Source organism: Brassica oleracea, chromosome C2 (genome assembly GCF_000695525.1).
Source record: "Brassica oleracea var. oleracea cultivar TO1000 chromosome C2, BOL, whole genome shotgun sequence".
In the NCBI taxonomy this organism is placed as follows: Eukaryota; Viridiplantae; Streptophyta; class Magnoliopsida; order Brassicales; family Brassicaceae; genus Brassica; species Brassica oleracea.
Window position 1 is genome coordinate 2,027,998 of NC_027749.1, and position 22,614 is coordinate 2,050,611.

The 22,614-nt window shown below is 35.6% G+C and overlaps 6 protein-coding genes across 6 annotated transcripts; 4 read left to right on the forward strand and 2 right to left on the reverse strand.

Annotated features, from left to right (window-relative positions):
* Window positions 1-735: 735 nt before the first annotated feature.
* LOC106320174 (THO complex subunit 1) lies at window positions 736-4,860 on the forward strand. The gene is made up of 19 exons (XM_013758547.1): window positions 736-842; window positions 933-1,016; window positions 1,096-1,170; window positions 1,242-1,350; window positions 1,448-1,593; window positions 1,669-1,740; window positions 1,817-1,889; window positions 1,971-2,036; window positions 2,127-2,173; window positions 2,293-2,364; window positions 2,449-2,574; window positions 2,667-2,732; window positions 2,816-2,857; window positions 2,950-3,066; window positions 3,145-3,227; window positions 3,798-3,864; window positions 3,950-4,021; window positions 4,106-4,216; window positions 4,298-4,860. Exons 1-19 carry the CDS (start codon window positions 840-842, stop codon window positions 4,691-4,693), a joined length of 1,827 nt encoding a protein of 608 aa, XP_013614001.1. The 5' UTR covers window positions 736-839; the 3' UTR covers window positions 4,694-4,860.
* A 337-nt stretch (window positions 4,861-5,197) lies between these two features.
* LOC106319426 (RNA-binding protein 39-like) lies at window positions 5,198-8,651 on the reverse strand. Its single transcript, XM_013757749.1, has 13 exons — window positions 8,173-8,651; window positions 8,011-8,083; window positions 7,867-7,923; window positions 7,639-7,694; window positions 6,852-7,065; window positions 6,614-6,700; window positions 6,455-6,532; window positions 6,275-6,358; window positions 6,138-6,202; window positions 5,888-6,059; window positions 5,710-5,798; window positions 5,501-5,615; window positions 5,198-5,413 (listed from the first exon to the last, which is right to left on the reverse strand). The coding sequence occupies exons 1-13, from the start codon at window positions 8,649-8,651 to the stop codon at window positions 5,378-5,380; spliced, it is 1,605 nt and encodes a 534-aa protein (XP_013613203.1). The 3' UTR covers window positions 5,198-5,377.
* Window positions 8,652-9,015: 364 nt separating this feature from the next.
* LOC106322518 (26S proteasome non-ATPase regulatory subunit 12 homolog A-like) lies at window positions 9,016-11,950 on the reverse strand. Its single transcript, XM_013760572.1, has 11 exons — window positions 11,837-11,950; window positions 11,560-11,754; window positions 10,863-10,970; window positions 10,669-10,773; window positions 10,545-10,601; window positions 10,256-10,452; window positions 10,064-10,163; window positions 9,859-9,971; window positions 9,616-9,769; window positions 9,456-9,533; window positions 9,016-9,380 (listed from the first exon to the last, which is right to left on the reverse strand). Exons 1-11 carry the CDS (start codon window positions 11,837-11,839, stop codon window positions 9,162-9,164), a joined length of 1,329 nt encoding a protein of 442 aa, XP_013616026.1. The 5' UTR covers window positions 11,840-11,950; the 3' UTR covers window positions 9,016-9,161.
* Window positions 11,951-14,599: 2,649 nt separating this feature from the next.
* On the forward strand, window positions 14,600-15,995 carry LOC106325387 (DNA-directed RNA polymerase II subunit 4). The gene is made up of 6 exons (XM_013763444.1): window positions 14,600-14,730; window positions 14,900-15,008; window positions 15,148-15,225; window positions 15,415-15,448; window positions 15,538-15,606; window positions 15,734-15,995. Exons 1-6 carry the CDS (start codon window positions 14,682-14,684, stop codon window positions 15,809-15,811), a joined length of 417 nt encoding a protein of 138 aa, XP_013618898.1. The 5' UTR covers window positions 14,600-14,681; the 3' UTR covers window positions 15,812-15,995.
* A 697-nt stretch (window positions 15,996-16,692) lies between these two features.
* Window positions 16,693-17,307, forward strand: LOC106323156. The gene has a single exon (XM_013761315.1). The coding sequence runs from the start codon at window positions 16,693-16,695 to the stop codon at window positions 17,305-17,307; it is 615 nt and encodes a 204-aa protein (XP_013616769.1).
* A 1,317-nt stretch (window positions 17,308-18,624) lies between these two features.
* Window positions 18,625-21,725, forward strand: LOC106325185. Its single transcript, XM_013763214.1, has 3 exons — window positions 18,625-18,903; window positions 20,908-21,180; window positions 21,582-21,725. Exons 1-3 carry the CDS (start codon window positions 18,883-18,885, stop codon window positions 21,627-21,629), a joined length of 342 nt encoding a protein of 113 aa, XP_013618668.1. The 5' UTR covers window positions 18,625-18,882; the 3' UTR covers window positions 21,630-21,725.
* The last annotated feature ends 889 nt before the right edge of the window (window positions 21,726-22,614 follow it).

Sequence of the window (22,614 nt, forward strand, 5' to 3'; positions counted from 1 at the left end):
CATCATGCATCAATCAATGTACAATATTCAAACCACCTATAATTTTCGTTTTCGATGTATCAACCAACCAATCATCCCATTGATTTTCTAAGCTTTATAAAAAAACAAATCAATAAATAAAAACTCAAAATCCAATATCTTCTATTAATCAAAACAGAATATCTTCAATGTCGTATCTTTAATGTACCTATTAAATATAGAAACTGTAACCATAATTACACTAATTATAAGAATAGATTTGATTCCAACCAATTGATCTATTACTTCGGTAATTGATTTACTTGCAGAAGAGGAGACAATAAATTTAAAATTTATAAGAATATAAAGATACAGATATTCCAACCAATTGCCTATATTTGCGTATTAAATCATTTTATTTTCTTTAAACATGTATAACTAATTTATAATCTTTTATGCCATACTAAGTCATAATATAATATTTCTTTATATTTTACATTAGTAACCTTTTTTTTTATATATCGTTTACAATTCTCTAATTACGTCTATTTGTTCAATTTTTTTATATGATATCGAATATTCATCGTAAATAGATGGTTTATAATGCCAACAAAAATATTTACTTGGTGAATATAATATATCAAATATTACAAATACATTATTTAGTTAAATAAATAACTAAAAATCGAAAATTCGAATCCGCGCTGGTGCGCGTGTCAGGATCCAGTACTATATTACAAAAATAACCCTAGATAGATGGTATTGTTTTTTTTTTTTTTTCTCTTTCGTCCTTCAAGTTCCTCGCATCTGCTCAAAAAGCTTTCACCGTGACTCTGCGCCGCCGCCGGAGGCTAATAACATCCGTTAGGGTTTCATTCACAATGGTAATCTCTACGTCCTTTTTCGATTCGAATCCAATCCAAATGTTTCCAGATTTCAATTTTAGAATCCGCTTTATTGGTTCTTTTTCTCAGGACGCGTTTAGAGATTCGATACTGCAGCGAGGTCCGATCGAAAGATTTGCTCTCAAAACCGTTCAAGATTTCATACAACCTCAGGTGTCTGCTCACTGTTTGTAATTTGTGTGTTTCACTCACTTTGGTCTCTCACTGTTTCGTTTCTCTTATTATTACACAGAGACAAACAAAGTTGGCTCAAGATGAGAATCAGATGCTTGAGAACATGCTCCGGACATTGCTTCAACACCTTGTGGTCTGTTTTTTTTTTATGTTTTGTCCTAAAAATTATTTTTATTTAATTTTTTGGGGGGTGGTTTGGTTTAGGCTTCTGCTGCACAATCAGGAGAGCAGATCATGCAGTATGGTCAGTTGATTGATGATGATGATGATGATAAAAATGTACATGGACATGGACAGATTCCACATCTTCTAGGTTAGCAATTTTATTACAAACTGTTGTGTCTAGTTTAATTAGCATTAGCTTATTGTGTATATTGCTTATTTTTTTTAATTCAATTGGTTTTGGTTAGATGTGGTGCTTTATCTATGTGAGAAGGAGCATGTGGAAGGTGGGATGATATTCCAGCTGCTGGAGGATTTGACTGAGATGTCTACCATGAAGAACTGTAAAGATGTTTTTGGTTATATTGAAAGCAAACAAGATATACTGGGAAAGGTATGTCTGCTCCTCTTTTGTATTTAGTTGCCATTAGTAGTATCTTTGGTTTTTTGACTTTGTGTTATTTTGCAGCAAGAGCTCTTTGCACGTGGGAAACTTGTTATGTTGAGGACTTGCAACCAACTTCTCCGGCGACTCTCGAAGGTTCGTTATCTTTTACTCTTTTGTAGTTTCCCTTTTGTCAATACTTATTGTGAGTCATAATATGATTTTCTTACAGGCTAATGATGTGGTGTTTTGTGGAAGGATTCTTATGTTTCTGGCTCACTTTTTTCCGTTATCCGAGCGCTCAGGTACGAAGGGTTTCTCATCATTTAGGGTGCAGATGTTTTAGAAGCTGTGTAACGTTTACTTGCTTGACTTGTTTCTTGCAGCTGTGAACATAAAAGGTGTTTTCAATACATCTAATGAAACCAAATACGAAAAAGATCCTCCAAAAGGCAAGCGAAGCTCTTATCTAATGGCATCTGCTCCTTATATCCATTAGACCGTTCTAATATGTGTTATCTCTATGCTGTTTGGCTTCTCAGGAATTTCTGTAGATTTCAACTTCTACAAGACATTTTGGAGTTTACAGGTATGTGTTTAGTCAAATGAACTTTTGTAGGCAACTCTGTTGTGCCTTTTTTCATAAGGGCCGTCTCATAAAATTTCTGCTTGCTAATCATTTACTGAGAACTTTGTTTTCGTTTGCAGGAGTATTTCTGTAATCCCGCTTCTCTTACTACCGCATCTACCAAGTGGCAGAAGTTTTCATCTAGTTTGGCGGTATGTGGTCTATAGTTTTTGGCTATAACTCATTACCTTATCTCATGCATATATGTATATTAACGACTTGGACTGCCTGTGTAGGTTGTGTTAAACACCTTTGATGCTCAACCACTAAGCGAAGAAGAAGGAGAGGCTAACAGCTTGGAGGAAGAGGCTGCAACTTTTAATATAAAATACCTAACAAGTAGCAAATTAATGGGTTTAGAGGTAAGTGTGCATCTCCTTATGTAGAATGCGTTTGAGGATCGTTGGCATACAAGTTAGTATAGTTAACACATTTTTTTCACTTTTGGTTACAGTTGAAGGATTCGAGTTTCCGAAGACATATTCTTCTCCAGTGCCTCATTCTGTTTGACTACTTGAGGGTAAATATCTGTCAAGAATGATAATTTAAAACTACTTTCTCTCTTGTTGTCTGTTAAAACTGATGACTCGTGTTTGGTGTTAGGCACCAGGAAAGAACGACAAAGATCTGCCATCTGAAACCATGGTCTGTGTTTTTTGCTTTTTTCAAATTTCAATGATCGAATGTGTTCTTGTATACTCAAAACTATTATTGATTTATCTTTTTTTTCGGCCTAGAAGGAAGAACTCAAGTCATGTGAGGATCGTGTCAAGAAACTGCTTGAGATAACTCCCCCTAAAGGGAAAGAGTTTCTCCGTGCAGTTGAGCATATACTGGAGCGTGAAAAGAATTGGGTATGTGTGCTGCTGCTGCTTTCTCTCTTTACTTTCTGGCTTGAAGGCAAATGGTCTTTAATGGTTTCTTTAATACAGGTGTGGTGGAAACGTGATGGATGCCCGCCATTTGAAAAGCAACCGATAGAGAACAAATCAGCCATTGCAGGACAAAAGAGACGGTATGAGAAACATCTAAACCGCTTACCTCTAGTCCCATGTAGTTACCTAGGTGGTAGTGTTAGCCATTAGAAAATTAGATTTACTTTAGGTGCCAGATAGGGCCGTGATTTTTAATTAAACCGAACCGAAATTTTGGTTAGTTTGGTGAGAAGTTGGGTTTGATTCGGAAGGTTTATAAAAACACTTCGGTTTGATTCGGTAATCGGTTAGTTCGGTTTTTCAAAAAAAAATTGTCAACCAAATTTCGAACCGAACTGAATTAACCAATTAACCAACATTTTGAACTGAACTAACCAAAGTTTTAGATGAAATATAATCGAAACCCAAAAGTTCGGTTAATTTCGGTAAAGTTTTAAAAAACCGAACTACCCGAGTACCGAACCAAACTTTTTTACGGTTCAGTTTAGCAAAATTTTAGTCGAACCGAATTAACCGAACAAGTGCCAGATATTGATAGACATGAAAGTTATCTCTCATCTTTCTCCTGGTTATCTATTGTCAATAGTTCATTGCAAGTGAGAAGCAACTACTAAATCTAAACAAGGTGAGTTATATTTTACTTTTAACAGGAGGCAAAGATGGAGATTGGGAAATATAGAACTCTCCCAACTCTGGAGATGGGCTGAACAAAATCCGGTAAATATTATATCTCTCTTTCTTAGATATATCTCTCAGTCTTCAGTTTATGTCTACAACAATTGTATCTCTGATGTTATGACAGAATGCTGAGAAAGATGCTCAACGTGTAAAAACCCCAGACATTGCAGACTACTGGAAACCATTAGCAGAAGATGTAAGACAATTTATATCTTTTTAAAGCTTTTCGAAATGGCTAATGTCTTAACATCCCACTTCGTACTTTTAATCTAAATCTTAGATGGATCCATCAGCTGGCATAGAGGATGCGTACCATCATAAAAACAATAGAGTATATTGCTGGAAAGGTCTTCGGTTTGCAGCTCGGCAAGACCTAGAAGGATTCTCTAGGGTACTTCTTACTTCTTTATGACTCGTAAACTTTTATTTCTCATCTTTAAATTTATTTTTTTAATTTTGGTTTTTTCTACAGTTTACTGATTTGGGAATTGAAGGAGTTGTCCCTGTTGAGCTATTGCCACCTGAGGTCCGGTCCAAGTACCAAGCTAAACCGAACGAGAAAGCCAAACGTGCTAAGAAGGATGAAACCAAAGGTGGATCTCTGGAAGAAGAAACCAAAGCGGTATCAGCAGAGGGAGCCCTGGTTGGTGGTTCTACTAGTGAAGCTGAAGGTGAAGTTGGAAGAGGCGAATCAGAGGCGATGGAGAGTGATGCTATTGCAGACACTCCTACCCCTGAGGAACAACAAAGACTCGGTGGTTCTGACACTGACAACGGTCAAGAGGCCGGTCAGATCGAAGAGGCGGAGACAGAGGAAGGTGGTTTGATGGATACTGATCTTAATCATCCTCCAATGCCTATTTCTTGAGCTAGCTTTCAGTCTGTGAACCCTTTCTTTAATGACGATTCCTTTGGATAAATGTATTTATGTTTTATCAAATTATGATCAAGAGCGACTGTTTTAAATAAGTTTCACATGTAGTAAATTATGTTGCTATTTGCATCAAAATTTTGTTGCATGTAAAATTTGAAACGTCTTGCTGTTGCTCAAGTTATGGTTCATCATGCACATTCAGTTTCTAGTATATCAATTCAAATCCTAGATAGAGCCTCCGCTTATACAGCCAACACTGTTCTGCTATTCTTGCTGTTGATTATCCGGTAGACAGGGTTGCTTGTCATGTCTCTGATTAAATTTATTACAAAGGGTTCTGTTGTCACATTATAATGGTCTTGGTCTTGTTTGAGAAGTTCCATGTAGACGAGACCTATCTACAAGGATATTAGCAATTCATTTAGGATTGAGAATACTGCTATTACAATATGATTTATAGTTCTTATTTGAAAACTTTGTAATTTTGTTCGAAGCAGATGAATGAAGGTAAAATAAAATACTTCATAAAGACCAAAGTATATGGGAGAAAGTTACAACCAACGAGAAAGAAAGAAACCCAATAATCTTAGGATATATAAAATACATTTCAGACAAGAGACTGAATCCGGTTTAGGTTTTCATACCAAGTCAGAAAAGAACACTAATAACTCAAATAACTCACGCCTTGGCTCTGGCTTCATATTCATGTGGAGGCTGCAATAAAACATTACACTCATTCAGCAAACCTAAAAACAGTAGAAAGCAAGAGACTCAAGAGAGAGAGAAACTGATGTATCTTACCAAGAAAGTTGCAGATATCATCTTTTGTGCAAACCATCTCGTGTGCATCGCTCTTTGAGCTGCCATTGCCGCCTGCACTGATTCAAACCGCAGATACACAAAACCTGCGCTGTTCCTGCATTTCACCCAGTTCCAGACCGATATCACATATCTATTATATAAACATAAAGAGCTAACTATACAATTGAAACTCATGAGATGATGCTTACTTGTCTACATAAATATGCTTGACTTCGCCATACTTGGAGCATTCATCGCCAACGTCTTCTTTAATGTCTTCATCAAAATGCAGTTCCGTCTGCAACAAAGTAATGTTTTAATGTTAGTAATACTTGTAGGAAAAAGTCAACAGTCCTCAAGTGACAAGAAAAAGAAGAAAGAACCAACCTCAGTTGCAGGATCAAACATATTCTTCAGTAGAAGACATTCACTAGGTTGACCAATAGGCTCTGTGACAACAGAAGGGAGTAGTGGTGTTGTCGGAAGCACTGATGTTGGGAAACCAGGATTCATGCCTGGTTGATTAATAGCTGTTCCATTTACCGCTGGTACTCCAATACTGCGCACAGATTAGATTATATGTTATCAAGAGAAAATGAAAACGAGTAAAAAGAAGATGCATAAAAGAGAGACATACCTTGCTGCGAGACCTGTACGATCCAGCTTCTGCATAAGCAGAACCCTCGATTGTGCATTTAGAGCCTGTGAGAGAGATTAGTTATAGAACAAGTAGAAAAGAGGCAAATGATACAAGGAAAAGGTTTTGTAGCTTACCAGTCCACCTCCATCATCATCATCAAAATCAGCAGATTTTGGTTTACCCTCTTGTGTGCCAATATGATCAGCGACAGAGGAAACCTAAGGAAAAAATAATATTTATTTATTACAGTTAAATAAAATCAATGAAATGCAAGTCATACAACTCATCTTAACCACAAGGAGTCCAAGACTCACCTTGATTGTCCTTCCAGCAATCTCCAATTTTCCGTTTAAGGCTATTTGCGCTGCCTTTGAATGTTCAACTTGCGCAAACTATGGAAGAAAAATTAGTATGAGTGAAGAATAAAGAAGAAAAAGAGCACCAACTAATTTGAAAAAACGAGTTCTACAAACCTGAATGAATCCAAAACCCTTGCACTGCCCAGTCTCGAGGTCACAAGGAAGCTGAACAAGCTCAACAGGACCAAACGGCTCAAAAATCTGACAACAGAAAAAAAAAATGTGAGCACGAAAATTATCATTAAAAAAATTCACCAACACTTGCTGGTCTCTTCACAAGTAATAAAGCTTCTCAAGAAGCCATCTCTCTTTAAAACCCACTATTAAGGAGAGTGGATATCAATGAAAATACCTGTCTAAGCTGCAACTCTGTCATGTTGAAATGCAAGTTCCCCACATACAGCTTCCTATCAACAGGACCAGTACCACCACCTGCAGTAGTAGTGGATTGAGCCAAATTCTTTTCAGCTTCAGAGGGCTTAACCATCACAGGTTGTCCAAGAAAGAGTTGTCCAGACATAGCTATGGCCATTGGAACTGACATAACATCATAAAACTCGATATACCTGCAAGTCAAAAGAGAAAAATCACTTTAGAGTACACATAGGAAACGAATATCAGAACAAAACTGTAGCAAAGAGAAATTTGGAACAAAAAACTTTAGTGCGAGAGTTCAAGCTGAGTCTCTTTTGGTGGGATGGATGCCTAGATTAATAAAAAATGTTAGCCCATCATGATAAATTGAACAATAATTAAATCTAGTAGGCAGTGAAGATAGTAGCAAGCTCTTCTGTCGTTGAATATCTCAGACAGACTAGGATGAAGCACTGAACAAGAGTGATAAGCTAATGGGTTCCTTCTTTCCTGACAGTGCTTACAATGAAAAGTAACAACTAAAATATGATTCAGGTGTTCTGACATCTACCTTGACCATGCAGAATTGATTAAACAAGAGTTCAAGGTACTGCCATCATCCTCATCAGTATCGCATAGATAGTGCATCTAAGAATACAGTTAAATCGAGTTCTTGAAATTGCATTGAAAAAACTAAATATTCAGAATATTACGCACCAATTGGCAAGTGCACATACACAAAACTTAAGTTTAACAGAAGCTGAAAGCTGTAAGAAAAAACATACCCGACTCCTTTAGATCGTCTTGAGTTTCTGTCCATGATCAGTCGCACATCCCTGACCTGAAATCATAAGGAATAGAGAATAATAAGAAAAAACACGAACACATTTATAACCTTTTCATTGAAAATAGAATCTGCGGAGTAGTATCAAGTATCAACACCTTGCCATGGCCTAAACTAACTACACGGAGAAAAACAATGAACAAAATAGAAAGGCACACAGTAAACTGACCTTGCCAGCTTTGGAGAAGAACTCATAAACATCTCTCTCGGTAGCTTTAAGAGGCATCTGTGAATTACAAAAAAAAAACAGTTAGCTTAACCGGTAAAACTCAACTGTGTGGGTTATTAGAGAATCCAAAGTTTGATAATTTACCTGATATGCAAAGACCGTTCTTTGATCCCTCTCTGGATCTGCTTCAGGCTCATCTTTCTTGTCCCTGTGTCTCCTATACAATCGCAAAAAATCATTTCTCAAAACTTTTAACTTAATACATTGGTACTAAACTACACAACAAAGGAACATAATCAAACAAACCTGCTTCCTCTTTCCACTACTTCGCGTTCCCTCTCCTCCCTCCTTGACCTACTGCTGCTTCTCCTCTCCCTCTCCCTCCTCTCTCTATCCTTCTCCCTCTCTCTCCTCTCTCTGTCTCTGCTCTTCTCCCTATCGCTCCTATCTCTCTCTCTATCTCTGCTCTTCTCCCTATCAACTCTATCTCTCTCTTTGCTACTCCTCTCTCGATCTCTAGATCCTCCCCTCTCTCTATCCTTGTCTCGGCTGCTCCTGTGCCTCTCCTTCTCCCGATCTCTCTTACTTCCACCGTTCTCTTCTTCGTCTCCTCGAGACTTCTTACTCCGGCTGCTCCCTCGCTCTTCTTCGTCACGCCTCTCTCCTTCTCTCTTCCTGTAACTCCTCTCGCTCTTCTCGTTCCCGCTCCCTTCCTTCTTCCTATCCGCGGACGCATCTCCTTCCTCCACCGTCTTCTCCAGGTACTCGTACTCGTCGAACTCCATCCTCTTCAAATTAGGGCTTTTGTTAGGGTTTCGAATTGAAAAGGAAGCAATTGAATTTAGCAGCTCGGCCTTGTTCGATTGATATCTAAAAGATGGTTGCTAGTGCTACTTCGTAAATTACAAACATAAGCGAGGTTAAAAATGGTATTTCATGCATTAACCTGAGACGGTGATCAAGGCCTCATGGGCCAGAAGAGTTTAGTAGATCAGGGGCCCAAACATTAACGGCTTATATATAGTTCATGAGTTTAACAATGCAATTATTTTTAGATTTGTCAACAATTTTTTTTTATTTTTTTTAAATTAATAAAACGAAGTTTTTTTAAAAAGAAATAATCCACTAAAAATCTTTGAAAAACAAAAAGATGATAAAACCAACTAGTGTACAAAAACCATACTACATAGTCTTGACAAGGAAACAACTGTTTCTGAGTTTTTTTTTCTCCCACACAAAGATGTTAATAACAACTCAACGAAGATCCTAAAAAGTTTCATGGAAGAGCATGATGTTCAAGGTCTCAATGCAGCTTTGTGAACCATGGTTTCCTTGTGAATCTGGTGGCAACTCTTTTCAACAAGATCCAAGAGCTTCTCCAGATTCACTGCCCACGAGTTGAGAATCTCGTTGCTGTCCTTTGAGACCTGGAAACACACGATTCCTGATGGTCTGTCGATTTTTGCAATCAGTGCTTTCGACACAACCATCTCTGAGAGATGCTTCTCCGCCTCCTGAGAAATTATTCCAACAATTACAATTTGTGTAAAGAGAGCATATGATACAACCAGAGAGAACATATCGGTTACCTCAATGCTTAGGCATAGAAGCTCTGCAAGTCTCTTTAAGGTGATCCTTGAGTAGTACTTTGAGACAACGAGAATATTCTGTAGAGAAAATCGAAAAAAAAATTAATAACAAGTAAATTGCCATTTGCCAACAACAATGATTCTTCATAGAGAGACTTACGTGTTCAATGATTCTCAGTTTCAGATCTTCATCAGCTTTGTCACCCAAAGAACCTCCAACCATGGATTTTTCTTTCTCAAACTCATCCTTGTATTTGTTCCAGAGAGACGTCCATTGAATAACCTCCATCGTCACTACCTGTTTTAGAAGCATCCTGGTACGAACATCATAAAGAGACTACTCAGAACCATATGAAACCGAAACAGCAATTAAAAAACGGAGTTTATGGGGAAAGAAAAGTACTTGAAATCAGGAATTTCCGATAAATTCTTATCTTCCAAAGTAGCATTGAGCAAGCTTGATTGCATTGGATCATGAGGTGCCAAGACCAAGAACCAGCAGATCTTCCTTAGGACCTATTGTTTGAAAGATCAAAGAGAAGTTATTCTTAAACTAACCGTTGAAATGTGTATTACACAAAACACAAAATCAATAGTATGAAGCTTACTGGAATCCACTGCTCTGGGTTTTCTTTTACAGAAGGGATGTCATATATCGCCTTGTAGCTACGGCAGATCTCAAGGTACTCATTGTTATGGGAATAATACCTAGATGGTTGAGTTTTTATATGGTTATTTATAGAAAGATGAGAATGCCACGGTACATCAGAAAGTGGAAACATGTCTTACAGAAGACTTACCGAATCATTAGCTCATAGTAAATTCGCTTAAGCTCCAACAAAGACGGTATATCAGCAGGAGCCTCCTCTACAATGTTCTCACCTTCCTTAGGTTTCTTCTTATCTTTTTTCGTATCTGCATCAAAAACTCTAGGATTGATCTTCCTAGATAAGATTTGCGCACGAACATAATCTTGACGATCCAAGCACAACCGGACCTTCAAAGGTTAAACCAAAGTAGTTAGCACCACAATCCACAAATGAGAACACCAGTAGATATACTAAACAACAATATAACGCAAGTTCTTACTTGTTCAAGGATAAATGCAATCTTCTCAGTTTTCGCCATAGCGCCAAATGTCTCCACCTGTTATGCATGAACAAATTGATTAAATAGAAAATAAGATTTTCAGGAAATTATATAAAAAGCTTACAGCAACTTCTTGCATGAGATCTGCAGCCTCAGCAATCTGACCCTGGTCTTCCTTAATCTTAGCAAGCTTCCTTGTGAGTCTAGCCCTCTCGATTTCAACATATATCTACACACGTAGAGTTCAAAAATGCAAACAATCACATAAAACGATCAAAAATATATGATTGAAGATAACACCATCAGTTTCTTCCGCACCTTTCCAGCAGAAACATTGTTCAGCGTCTTAATAAGCTCAATCCGAGTTTCTATATCTGGAGTCTGATCGATATACTGCATTGCTTGCTGCACCATGGATTGCACAGCCTGCAAATAGATTCACAAAATAAACTCACAATCGTTTTACTTTTAACAATATAATTCTAAAGTTCTAAATACGAAAAAGCAAAAATTGATTACGTATGGAGATATTAGACTAAGAAATACACGAAAAGCAAAGTAAAATCAACAACAAAAACTGAAAATAGAAGTAAAGCTTAGTAATAAACTGAAGTAAATATGCAAATACAATCATCCACCACTATGTGCAATGACCAAACTTAGCATTAATACTAAAGTGAACAGTTAAACATTTTTTCTTAATACCAGGAGGTTCGGGGCGGAAACAAGTAATATTAGTTTCATCTAAGAGATCACTCGAACCAGTGACATCTGACACAATGGCCAAGATTCTTTCCAGATCATCAAAATCAAAGGAATCACAAAAGCAACTTATCACAGGTCAAACTCCACTAAAATGAGTTCTGTATTGGCCACAGAAGGTGAATCCCTATGTTCTGGTTACCAATCACTAATCCCTATGCAATTCACAGTACAAACACAAACGAAATCTTCAAACCTAACAACTCCCTTTGATTCCTTAACAAGCTCAATCGAAAGAAACTAATGAGATAACCTGTTTAAGCTGACCACGCTTCTTGGAGAGATTGAGAATCTGCTCGTTGAGAAGCTTCCAGTCCTTAGCTTCGAAACAGAGCTGCAGAATCTCGGTAGCCGCTTTCCTCGTACCGGCGACGTTCTCCGCGAGCCTCATCTGCTTCTCCTCATTCAGAAGCCGATCTATCGACGCCTCGAGGTTGCCGCTGTCTCCCTGAAAATCCACACGAATGAGATTCAAAAATTCGAAACGAGAGCAAAAAACTAATAACAGATCTGAGAAATCGAGAACTCGCCATCGCGAAACCACCGTGTAGCACAATCTGAGAGGGGGCGATAGAGAGAGCTTATGGAGTTGCCGAGCACAGAAACAATGGCCGAGTCTCAACCCCTTGAACAAGAAAGCTCAGATTCTTGGGCCGATAATTGTTATATGGGCCATTAACTAATTTGTTTTTAGCTTGTATATTAGCTGATCAGGTACAATAGATCCGGTTTAGGGGTATTATTTGTTTCCCTGATTAGATTTTAATAGTCCTAATCAAATTGGTGTTAAAAAAAAAAGTCCTAATCAAATTAGAATTTAAGATCCTAAACCAGATAGTATCATGAACAACTCGTTTTGTTATAAATACGCATGTTTTCGTTTTCCTTATAAACAAACACACACACAAAAATCTTAAACCGAGAGAAGTAAAAGCACATCGGGTCTAAGACAAGGATGAAGAGTGAGAGCAACAATGTATTATGGGAGCATATGAAAACTTTAACCAAAGTCAATCCAAATTAGTTTGGTTTGATTTGTGTTTGGTTTGTTTGGTTTTAGTTCGGTTCGATTTTAGTTCGGTTTGTTTTATGTTCGGTTTGTTATATTTCAGTTTGTTTTGTGTTCAGTTTGGTTTAATTTGGTTTTGTTTTTTCAGTTAAATCGAGTTGATTTTTTAGTTTTATTGCAAAATTATAATTTATAAAAACATGAACAAATTATCATTCGACACTAAATCATTTTTCATATTAACGGTAAAGCCAGATAACACAATTTGTTATTATCTCATATATTAACTAGCTGATTGGTTTTGGTCTGACTGGTACTATAATCCGGTTTAGTTATATTATTTCATTCATGATTGGATTTTAAACCACCATCAAACTGATTGGTTTGGTCTCGTGGTGGGCATTCTGTTTAATTATGGATTCGATTTAGTTTTTTTTTGGGTCTAAGAAAACTTTAACCAAAGTAAATCTAAATTAGTTCTGTTTGATTTGGTTCGGTTTTAGTCTGGTTTGTTTGTGTTCGATTTGGTTTTAGTTTGGTTTGTTTGCGTTCGGTTCGGTTTTAGTTCGGTTTGTTTTGTGTTCGCTTCGGTTTAATTTGGTGTTCGGTTTAATTTAATTTTTTTGTATTTTTTCGTTAAATCGAGTTGGCTTTTTTAGTTTTGTTACAAAATATAATTTATAAAAACATAAATGAATCATCATTTGACACTAAATCATTTTTTCATATTGATGATAAAGCCAAACACCACAATAAAATGTTAGAAGATATAATCCAATAATTTTATATGTTTATCTTCAAACCTAATATAAATATCATAAGTAATTATCGGTTTTAATGTTAATGTATGAGATTCATATTCATATTCTTTATTTTATTTTTAATTGTGTTTATTCTATTCATTTAGAAAAATGTATACAATTATGTTTAGTTGTTTATGTCAAATGGCTAAATATATTAAATTTTAATATTATTAGTATATTTAATTAATTTAACTAAAAATATTTCGGTTTGGTTCGGTTTAAAACCAAACCAAACCGAATAATTTGGGTTAATAAAATTTTGAACTAAATGGTTTAGACATATACTTCGGTTTTGTTTGATCGGTTTGAGTTTGGTTGGATCAGTTTGGTTTGGTGGATTTGGTTTTTTCTGGTACAATAAATCTGGTTTAGTGATATTATTTTATACAGGATTGGATTTTAATTGTCCTAATCTAATTAGAATTAAAAATCCTAAACAACATAGTAATCATAAACAATTGTTTTCTTATAAATACACATGTAGTCTTTTCCTTTATGAACAAAACAAACACACACATACATATCTTGAACCGAGACAAGTAAAAACACCTAGTCTAAGACGAGGATGAGGACTCCAAGCAACGATGTATCGTGGGAGCAACACTTCCAGGATATAACGATGTTCATCAGAGAAAGGCTAAGCTCAACGAAACTTAGACAGTACATGGACCTGATGAAACTGTTTAGGTCACGGCTTATAGAAGGAGACAGACTCATATGGTGTCTTCAGAATCTGTTTAGAGAAGACGAGTGTCTCTTTGAGATGTTCAACAAGCTTATGGAAACAGAGATTCGAGAGATGCAAATAAATGAAGCTATGGAACCAATCGCTATAGAAATTGAAGAAGGCGAAATTGTAGAGGAACATCGTCGTCGCTGTCGTATTAATCGTGTTCGTTTTCGTCGCAAGACTGGTCGGAATGAAGCAGATTTACCCATTAAAAAGAGAAGCAAGTATAGGTCCGAGGTCAGTAGACCTGTAGGACCTTACGAATTTAAATCAATAGTAAATCCAAATTGTGGTAACATTTAATTTTTTTTATTATTTTTAACATAAATAATGTTATGAGAAATATCAGTTTCAATATGTAATATGCTATTCTTTTACATTGACTTTATCAAATTAAAATCTAAGCCGTCTGTAAGTGCGAGAAACGCATGTTTTTCTTCGTTATCATAATTTTATTTATCAAAAAAAAGAAAATTATTTACATAATATAAACATGCATTATATAAAAAAGATTGGAATCATATATTGTTAATTTGATATGTCAAAAAAAATACTACTATACATTCAATATATTACACCGCTAAGAAAATTAAAAATTATATTTAATCAATAAATCACGTAACTATTATTTTATTTACAATAACTTTTTTCTCAAAAAAAAACTATTATTTTATTACTCTTAGTTTCCATTTTTTGTATTTCCTTTTTAATAGGATTTGCCTCTTCTTTTTATATTACTGAGATAGTTTCTTTTCGCCTTATAATTCTCTTTCACTCGTTCGACGCGAAGAGAAGAAAAAAGATAAATCTAAAAGGGTTCGATTTGCCACGCAATGTCTGGAGAAGAAGAAGAGAACGCCGCCGAGCTCAAGATCGGAGACGGTACTTCTCTATCCCCTTCTCCATGCTCCTTAGCGATTGCACCGCGAAAATTAGGGTTTTTTGTTCCTTTTAATTAGAATTGATCTTATTGCAATCGATTGAAATTAGTTTAATTTCTGAGATTTAGCACTGAGATTTTGATGGGTTTTCGTTTGTTTTGGCAAATTAGAGTTTTTGAAGGCGAAGTGCTTAATGAACTGTGAAGTGTCTTTGATCCTCGAGCACAAGTACGAACAGCTTCAGCAAGTCTCCGAGGATCCTATGAATCAAGTTTCTCAGTAAGTCTTTTAAAGTTTTGTGCTTTGTAGAGTTTCACTGTAAACCCAGCAAGAGAAAGCTTGGATCTTGTACTCTAATTTTGTTATTAGTCTAATTTGATTGGTGAAGAAGCTTTATATATATGGATTCTTGTTGCAGAGTGTTTGAGAAGTCCTTGCAGTATGTGAAGCGATTTAGCCGCTACAAGAATCCAGATGCTGTTAGACAAGTTCGAGAGTATCCTCTTTCTGTGATTAGTTTTAGATTCTCTTAGTATTTACCTAATGCTTTGACATGTTTGAATTGATTCTGCTATGAATGATGAATGAGGGAGTTTACAGTCACTGGTTTGCTTCTTTAGTGTTGTGAGAATATGTCATTTGATTTTATTGCAACATGTTTTTACCTTAACTCGAAATTTCACAGAATCCTGAGTAGACATCAGCTCACTGAGTTTGAGGTAAGATGTTAAAATCTTGTTGAGATTGGATTTTTGTCATCATCTCAAGTCGTTGACACAAGACTTTTTAAAACAACTGCATTGAACAGCTTTGTGTTCTTGGCAATCTCTGTCCTGAAACTGCTGAAGAAGCAGTGGCTATGGTTCCCTCCCTCAAGGTAAAAGAAATATTCTACCTTTTTTTTCTAATTCAGTGGAGATCAGACAGATACTTGAAAGGACAAATAGCCATTGTTATGTCTTGTGGACTTTTGAGATATGATGTGAGCTTATGTTTTTTTGCAGACAAAAGGAAGAGCTCATAGTGATGAAGCAATTGAGAAGATGCTCAATGATCTCTCTCTTGTCAAGAGATTTGAGTAGTTCATAAAAATTCTCAAGATCTAAGATCATGAACCGATTAGTATTTCAGGGTGTTGTATTCGCCTTTAAGCTGATGTCTTGAGTTAATTTTTCATGTCAGAAATTATAACGCTCTCATGGCCAGAATCTCTGGAACGATACCTTCATGAGTTCATGTTTAATGAATGTAGTTTACAATGGATGATCCAAGCTTGCAATGAAATATACATCTTTTTACTTGATGGAGTTTTTCTTACAAAATGATGATATCATATGAATATGATATACCTAAAGTTACAAGTGCAAAGCTTCAATTCCATCTTTTGGCATTTCTAGACCAAATTTTTAGTACATTGAGTAGAATAAAACATTAAGTTTCTGAATGATGCAACTCCAATTTTGTGGATAAAAACAAATATGTATTGCTGTATCACTCTTCTTTAATGAAAGAACATAAAAGAAATCAACAGATCTCAAGACTTCATGAATATAAATAGTAAATATTACATTTCCCTAATCAGAATGTCTAAATCACCTTATACACCAAAACAATATGCAAGTAAATCACTAGGATATTCTCCAATAATCAACAAGCTCCAAAATAACTAATACACTTTCCATTATTACTTTGGGCACTAAAATATAACCCTACCAAATGTACAAACTCTAATTAATTTCAGCTCTTATAAATAGAATCTCACATTTCTTAACTCTTCTTCCTCGTTCTCGATTAACAATTCTCGTTGGCTTGGCGTGAACCTTGAGTTTTGAGGTAAATGTTTTTTCTAGTATACTTTTTTTTTTTTGCTGACTAATATACTTGAAGTTGCGGAAACAAAAAACATTCAGTAATCCCACTAAAATGTAACAGAGTGTTTTTTTGTTCTCAAGGAATAATAAACATGCACCAAGAAACACTGCATTATTATAATCTGTGGAAACTTGCTGTCCAAGAAAGAGACGAAGCAAAGGAACAACTGATGCAGTCACTCGCCGAAGCCTCTCAGTTACGGCAACTCTTCGACACCTTACTGTCGTACGAAGAACAAATACGCTGTCATCAGCCAGAAGCCAAAGATGAGAATACTCAAAACTGTAATCACACTCACTTCCCCGTAGATTCTCCGTCGCGGCTCTCCTCTCCATCGCCGTTGGATTTTGGCTCGAGTGTTTATTCATCGCCGTTCGATCCCACCTTCCCGTCGAGTCAGATGCGTGTTGTTGCTGAGAAGACGAGGGATTACGAGACAGTCGTGCTGGAGATGATCGGTGGAGTGTTGCCGGAGAACGGTAAGTTTTTTAAGGCGGTTAGTGAAGCTGGATCGTTGGTCGAGTCAATGTTCGTAACCGGTCCGGTTCCGAAATGGAAAAATCCTCCGGTTCTGTTGTCGAGTCAAATAACGGTTTTAAGTAATAGTAACGCTGGGAATTGGAATTACGGTGGTTTGGAGTTTGGTTTGGGGATCCCAGACCGGTCTTCTTCAGGCAAAATGTCACAGTTCGGTTTGATGTCTTAAAGTTTCCGCATGAAATTTATTAGGTTTGGTGGGTGTTATTGTTTCTACCTTCTTTCTTTTGTATTGCTAAATAATTATCAGATCCAATAAAACGAATATCGATTTGAGGTTGATGCATGGTGTTCATACAATCATACCTGACACTTTTGGAGTCATCACAAATCACTACACCAACATGTTTGAAGGCACATAAGTACATAACAGGGTGAATAATACAGTCAGTGGCACATAACATGCCTCTCTCATATTTTGTTGTATTCATTGGCCAATATCTTTATTTTTTGTACATTATTCTTACAGATTTGCTAAGGGATCAACCAACCTCAAATAGTACTTTTCAATCTAATATGAATTGACTTATGATATTATCTTTTTTTTTTTTACAACAATACATTCACAGACTCAACTTGACTCTGTAAACCAAACCGGCAACTCTGTATCTATATGAACGACGAAAGACGGTTGTTTCTTAGCACTGGGTGCTAAGCTATCCGCCCTTTTATTCTCCATCTGAGGTACATGAACGATCTCTGAGTTGTAGAAACTCCTTTGTAGGACTTTAATATCTTTCAGATAACTTTCAAATGCTGGTCATTCTTCTGGTTTTGAAACTATCTTCACCAATTGAGAACAATCCGTTGCAAACGTAACCTGAAACTGTCTTAAATTCCTCATACTTTCCATTGTCCAAATCAGCGCATCTATCTCTGAATGTAGTGGTGAAATACATGCCCTTACATTCTGTGACCCTAATAAGCCATCGAAACCCGGTAAGGTACTATACCAACCCTGTCCTGAAAATATATCATTATCTTTCCATGACCCGAATTATGATATTATCAATTTGGTTGATCATAAAGAGCTCAATATATTTTTATGAATTCCTTTTAATTATTTTATCCTATGTTTCTTTCAAAAAAAAATTATATATGTTTTATAAAAATGTCATTTTAATATTTTCACACAAATTAAGAAAATGATTGAAATGCATTTATTTTTTTATTAATTTTATTAATTGCACTATTTTTTTGATAAAGTGTGATAAATGCAATTAATATTCTTTGAGATAAATAAAATAACTATAAAACTAAAGAGCTTACAATTAATATTAAACTAAAAGTAAGTATAAGTTGCATTGAAATTTATAATAACATTTTAAAAAAAAAATACTATTTATGAATAGATGGAATTTATTATCTCGATGAGGATAAAAGAGTGGTAAATGGCGTTACTCAAAAAAAGTCATAAATGGCATTCTCGTTATATTTACACACAACCTCGGACTTTCCGTAATTGTTTATTGTTTATATACCGTATACGTTAATCATTGAGCCAATGGCCATGACAGAAATAAAGAAACTGAAGAATCATTTTGATTGATAGAAGTCGAGCTGTCTTTTTGCTGTAATAATTCAACATATTTAACATAGTATATACGATCCTGTCTGTCTCTCCAGCTTCTCCTTCGCTAGCATCATCATATCGGCAGAAACACGAAACAAAACACACACAAAAGCCAGCTGATCTCTCTGTTTCTCTCTATCTACAAACTTCTCTTTGACAGATTTGAATCTAATGGAGGATGACAGAAAAGAGGTACGCACCATCTTCTTCTTCATCTGTTTTACTTCTCTTATGTGTTGTATGGTTTCCCGATCACTTCTAGTTTTGAACTAAGTATATCTCGAGATCTGATTGTTTTGTTGGTACCGTTTGGATCTTGTCGTAGTCGAGCTTGGGTTTCACACTTTAACAAGCTCCAAGCACTAGTGAATAGTGATATTATTATAGTTATGAAAATCTAAAATCTGAGTAACCGGAAACAGAACGTTGTCACCTACTCTTAGGGCCGTTCAATATGGTAGAACCGTACCGAACTGAACCGAAATAGACAATATGGTTTGGTTTTGGTATATACCATATAAACCGAATGAATATAATTTTATAAAAACCGTAGGATTTGGATATGGTTTGGTATATAACCGATTAAATCGAATAAACCGAACAAAACCGATTAAAAGTAGAAACATGTAAATATGTATCTATTTTATAACAAACATGAAAATCTATTTGTTACATAAGTTAAATTTGTGTTAATAACTATTACCATAATTTTAAAGTAATTTGTAAAACACTTAAACTATAATTAAATAACAATACATCGCGATTCAGACATCTTATTTTCTAAGTCTATCTTTTGATCTTTTTGCTTTATTTTAGTCTTCACTAAATTAATATGAAGATTATAAATTTGATGGACAATAATTAATGAAAAATTGTCACAACTTTTTTCTTATCTATAAACAAACAGAGTTTTGTGTTCAATTAAAAAAGCATGACTTTAATGAACACTAAATATGTAAGAGTGAAAAAACTTTTCTTTCATGTTTCTGTTTTGTTTCATATTTTTATTTTCAAAGTTTCAAGCTTTGATTTTAGTTATAGATTTGATTATTTTATTTGATGGTAGAAGCATTTTTACTTTTTTGTTCATTTATTTGAACATGTAATATATTTTTAATAAATGACTGTATTCACAATATGACTCTAAAATTCATATAATATGATCTCAAACTAAATAATTATATTTTTTGGTATAAAACCGAATAAACCAAAAACCGACGGTATATAAACCGAACCGAACCAAAGTAAATATGGATTTAGAATGGTAGTTATATTTTACTAACCGAAATACCGAAAACCCAAAAAAACCGAACCTAAACCGAACCGATATCCGGATTGAACACCCCTACCTACTCTGTATTTTCAGAACTTTGGTTACCTTTTTGGATTTATAAAAAGATAATAAGACTCCAAATGTTTATAAACCGCATCCCACCGGTGTTAGGTGTTAATAGTAACAAAAATCTCTACATCTACCTATGTATCTATATATTTTGTTAATTTATAACCGCTCCTCCATAATTTTCCCCATGTTGCCATTCAGACACTAATACTTCTACTCATCATTGTCAATCTCTAAGACCATCGTTACTAAGAGTCTTATAAATAGGATCCTTAGCAAAAACTAATAAAATATTGGGTGGGTTCCACTAATTTTTAAAAACTTTGTCTCTAAGATTGTGATATAAGGTCGTCTTTATCCCACAAACCCATTAAAGAGTTTCTTAAATTTATTTTTTTTTTGTCTGAAAAAAAATTAATTAAAAAACGCACCAATCGCGGAACGCCACGTGTTGGTGAGGCCGCGAACAAAAAACCCACAACAAACATCTCTTATTTTGCACACATAAGGCACGATTTTTATGTAAACTGTGGGTTCTCCCCCCTTAAGATATGCTCTACATACGAGCGATAAGGACCGACCTTCACTTGTTTCTTGCACTGTTCGCGGCCCGCGATTGGTTCGTCTTTTAATTTTTTTTTATCAGACATAAAAAAAAAACTTTCCTATGAAACCGTGCAGGCCCATCTCAGCTCCGTCTCGGCGTTAATCATGCTCTGATACATTTCAAAGCTTAGAAACAGTTCAGTAAAGTCAACAACCGAACAGTTCTGTGTGTTTTTTTAGTCTAAATGCAATAAATTGTGGTTGTTGTAGCCCAAGTTACAAAAAAAAAAATTGTGGTTGTTGTGCAGAAGAACTCTCCATGGCTATCTGTGCCACAGTTTGGTGACTGGGACCAGAAAAGCGGAGGAGGAGCAATGCCTGATTACTCGATGGATTTCACCAAGATCAGGGAGATGAGGAAACAGAACAAGAGAGACCCTTCTCTAGCCAGTTTTGGCAACGAGGAAGAGCTCATCAAGCCACCCGAGTCATCAGCACCAATAGCTAAACTCACAACTGTCCATAGTGAAAACAAACAACACTTCTCTCCGGACCACCATCACCAACCACATTCCCCTTCTGTAAGTTTCCAAACCATTTTTTGCAGTCTTTGATTTGATCGTTTCATACATAAATATTTGCATTTAGGACTTGGTTGGTTTTGTAACCGAGACCATAGCCGGTCCTGGACCAAGCCGGATGAAACATTCGTCTCAAACTCCCAATTTTTAAAAAATATATTACATAGACTTCCAAATTTGTAAAAAAAAAGTCTTCAAATTACCAAAATCTTTATTAAATTGTCTATAGCCTCCAAAATTTAAGGGCCCGTGTTAACCAAGATGTGTCTTATATATCTTACCGGTTTGCTGAAAATATTTGAAGGGCCTTAAATTATTGAACATAGTTTTATTGACCAGTCTCTCTTGATTATGATAACTATTAAGTAACATAAGAATATGTTGTGGTTGTTTGGAAACAGGCGAGGAGAAGCATCTTCAGCTGCTTTAACTGCTGCGTCAAAGCTTGAAGATATTATTCTCTTATCAATATACATATTGACTTGTCATTCAAATATGGAATATGAACGTGATGACTCTTTCTTTTATATATGTTTGAATCCATCTGTCTCTCTCTTTTAATATATGCACATAGCTCTATTACAAGAAGAAGATTAGCTTAAAATTAAGCTAATTGTTTTGCATAATTGCATAGTCGAATGTGAATATTACTGACCACTCCAGTATACATGGTAACTCGAAGTTTCAGAAACATTAAGGCCCATTGGATGACATATTTAAATAAAAAAATTTGATAAAGAAGATTAAATTCTTACTCTAAAAATACACAATTGTTATAAAAAAAACTGAAATTTATTTGTATCGCAGGAATTTAAATAAGGGCAAAATTTTATACCCGTAGAAAGAAATAACACTGATACAGAGAGAGAATAGAAGAGAAGTGTTTTTAGGTGTGCTTTATAAACGAACGCAAACGTTCGTATATATAAAAGAAAATTTACTGTGCAAATAGTGCAGCGGGACCCACATCTTTAATTATTTCAAACATTACGGTGGCCGCTTTTGTTTACTTTCGTAACACTCCCCCTTGGGGGGCGGTGTCACTATCCGCTCTCGCTTAACGTCTTTGTTGCCTCGTTAAAAACCTTTCCAGGAAAACCCAATGGGAAAAACCATAGTAAGGTAAAAAGAGTACAACTACGTAAGCTCCCCCTCGAATGAACAGTCATAGATCCTTCTGATGGCGCATCCCAATGTTATGGATGTGTTTTCTGAATACCGAGGTAGGGAGTGATTTTGTGAAGAGGTCGACTGCATTGTCGCATGATCGAACATATCTTATTTCAATCTCTTTATTCTTCTCGAGCTCTTGAGTGTATGAGAAGAACTTCGGAGGTATATGTTTGGTTCTATCGCTTTTGATATATCCTTCCTTCGTTTGAGCAACACATGCCGCGTTATCTTCATATAGAATAGTTGGCTCCGTATTTTCGT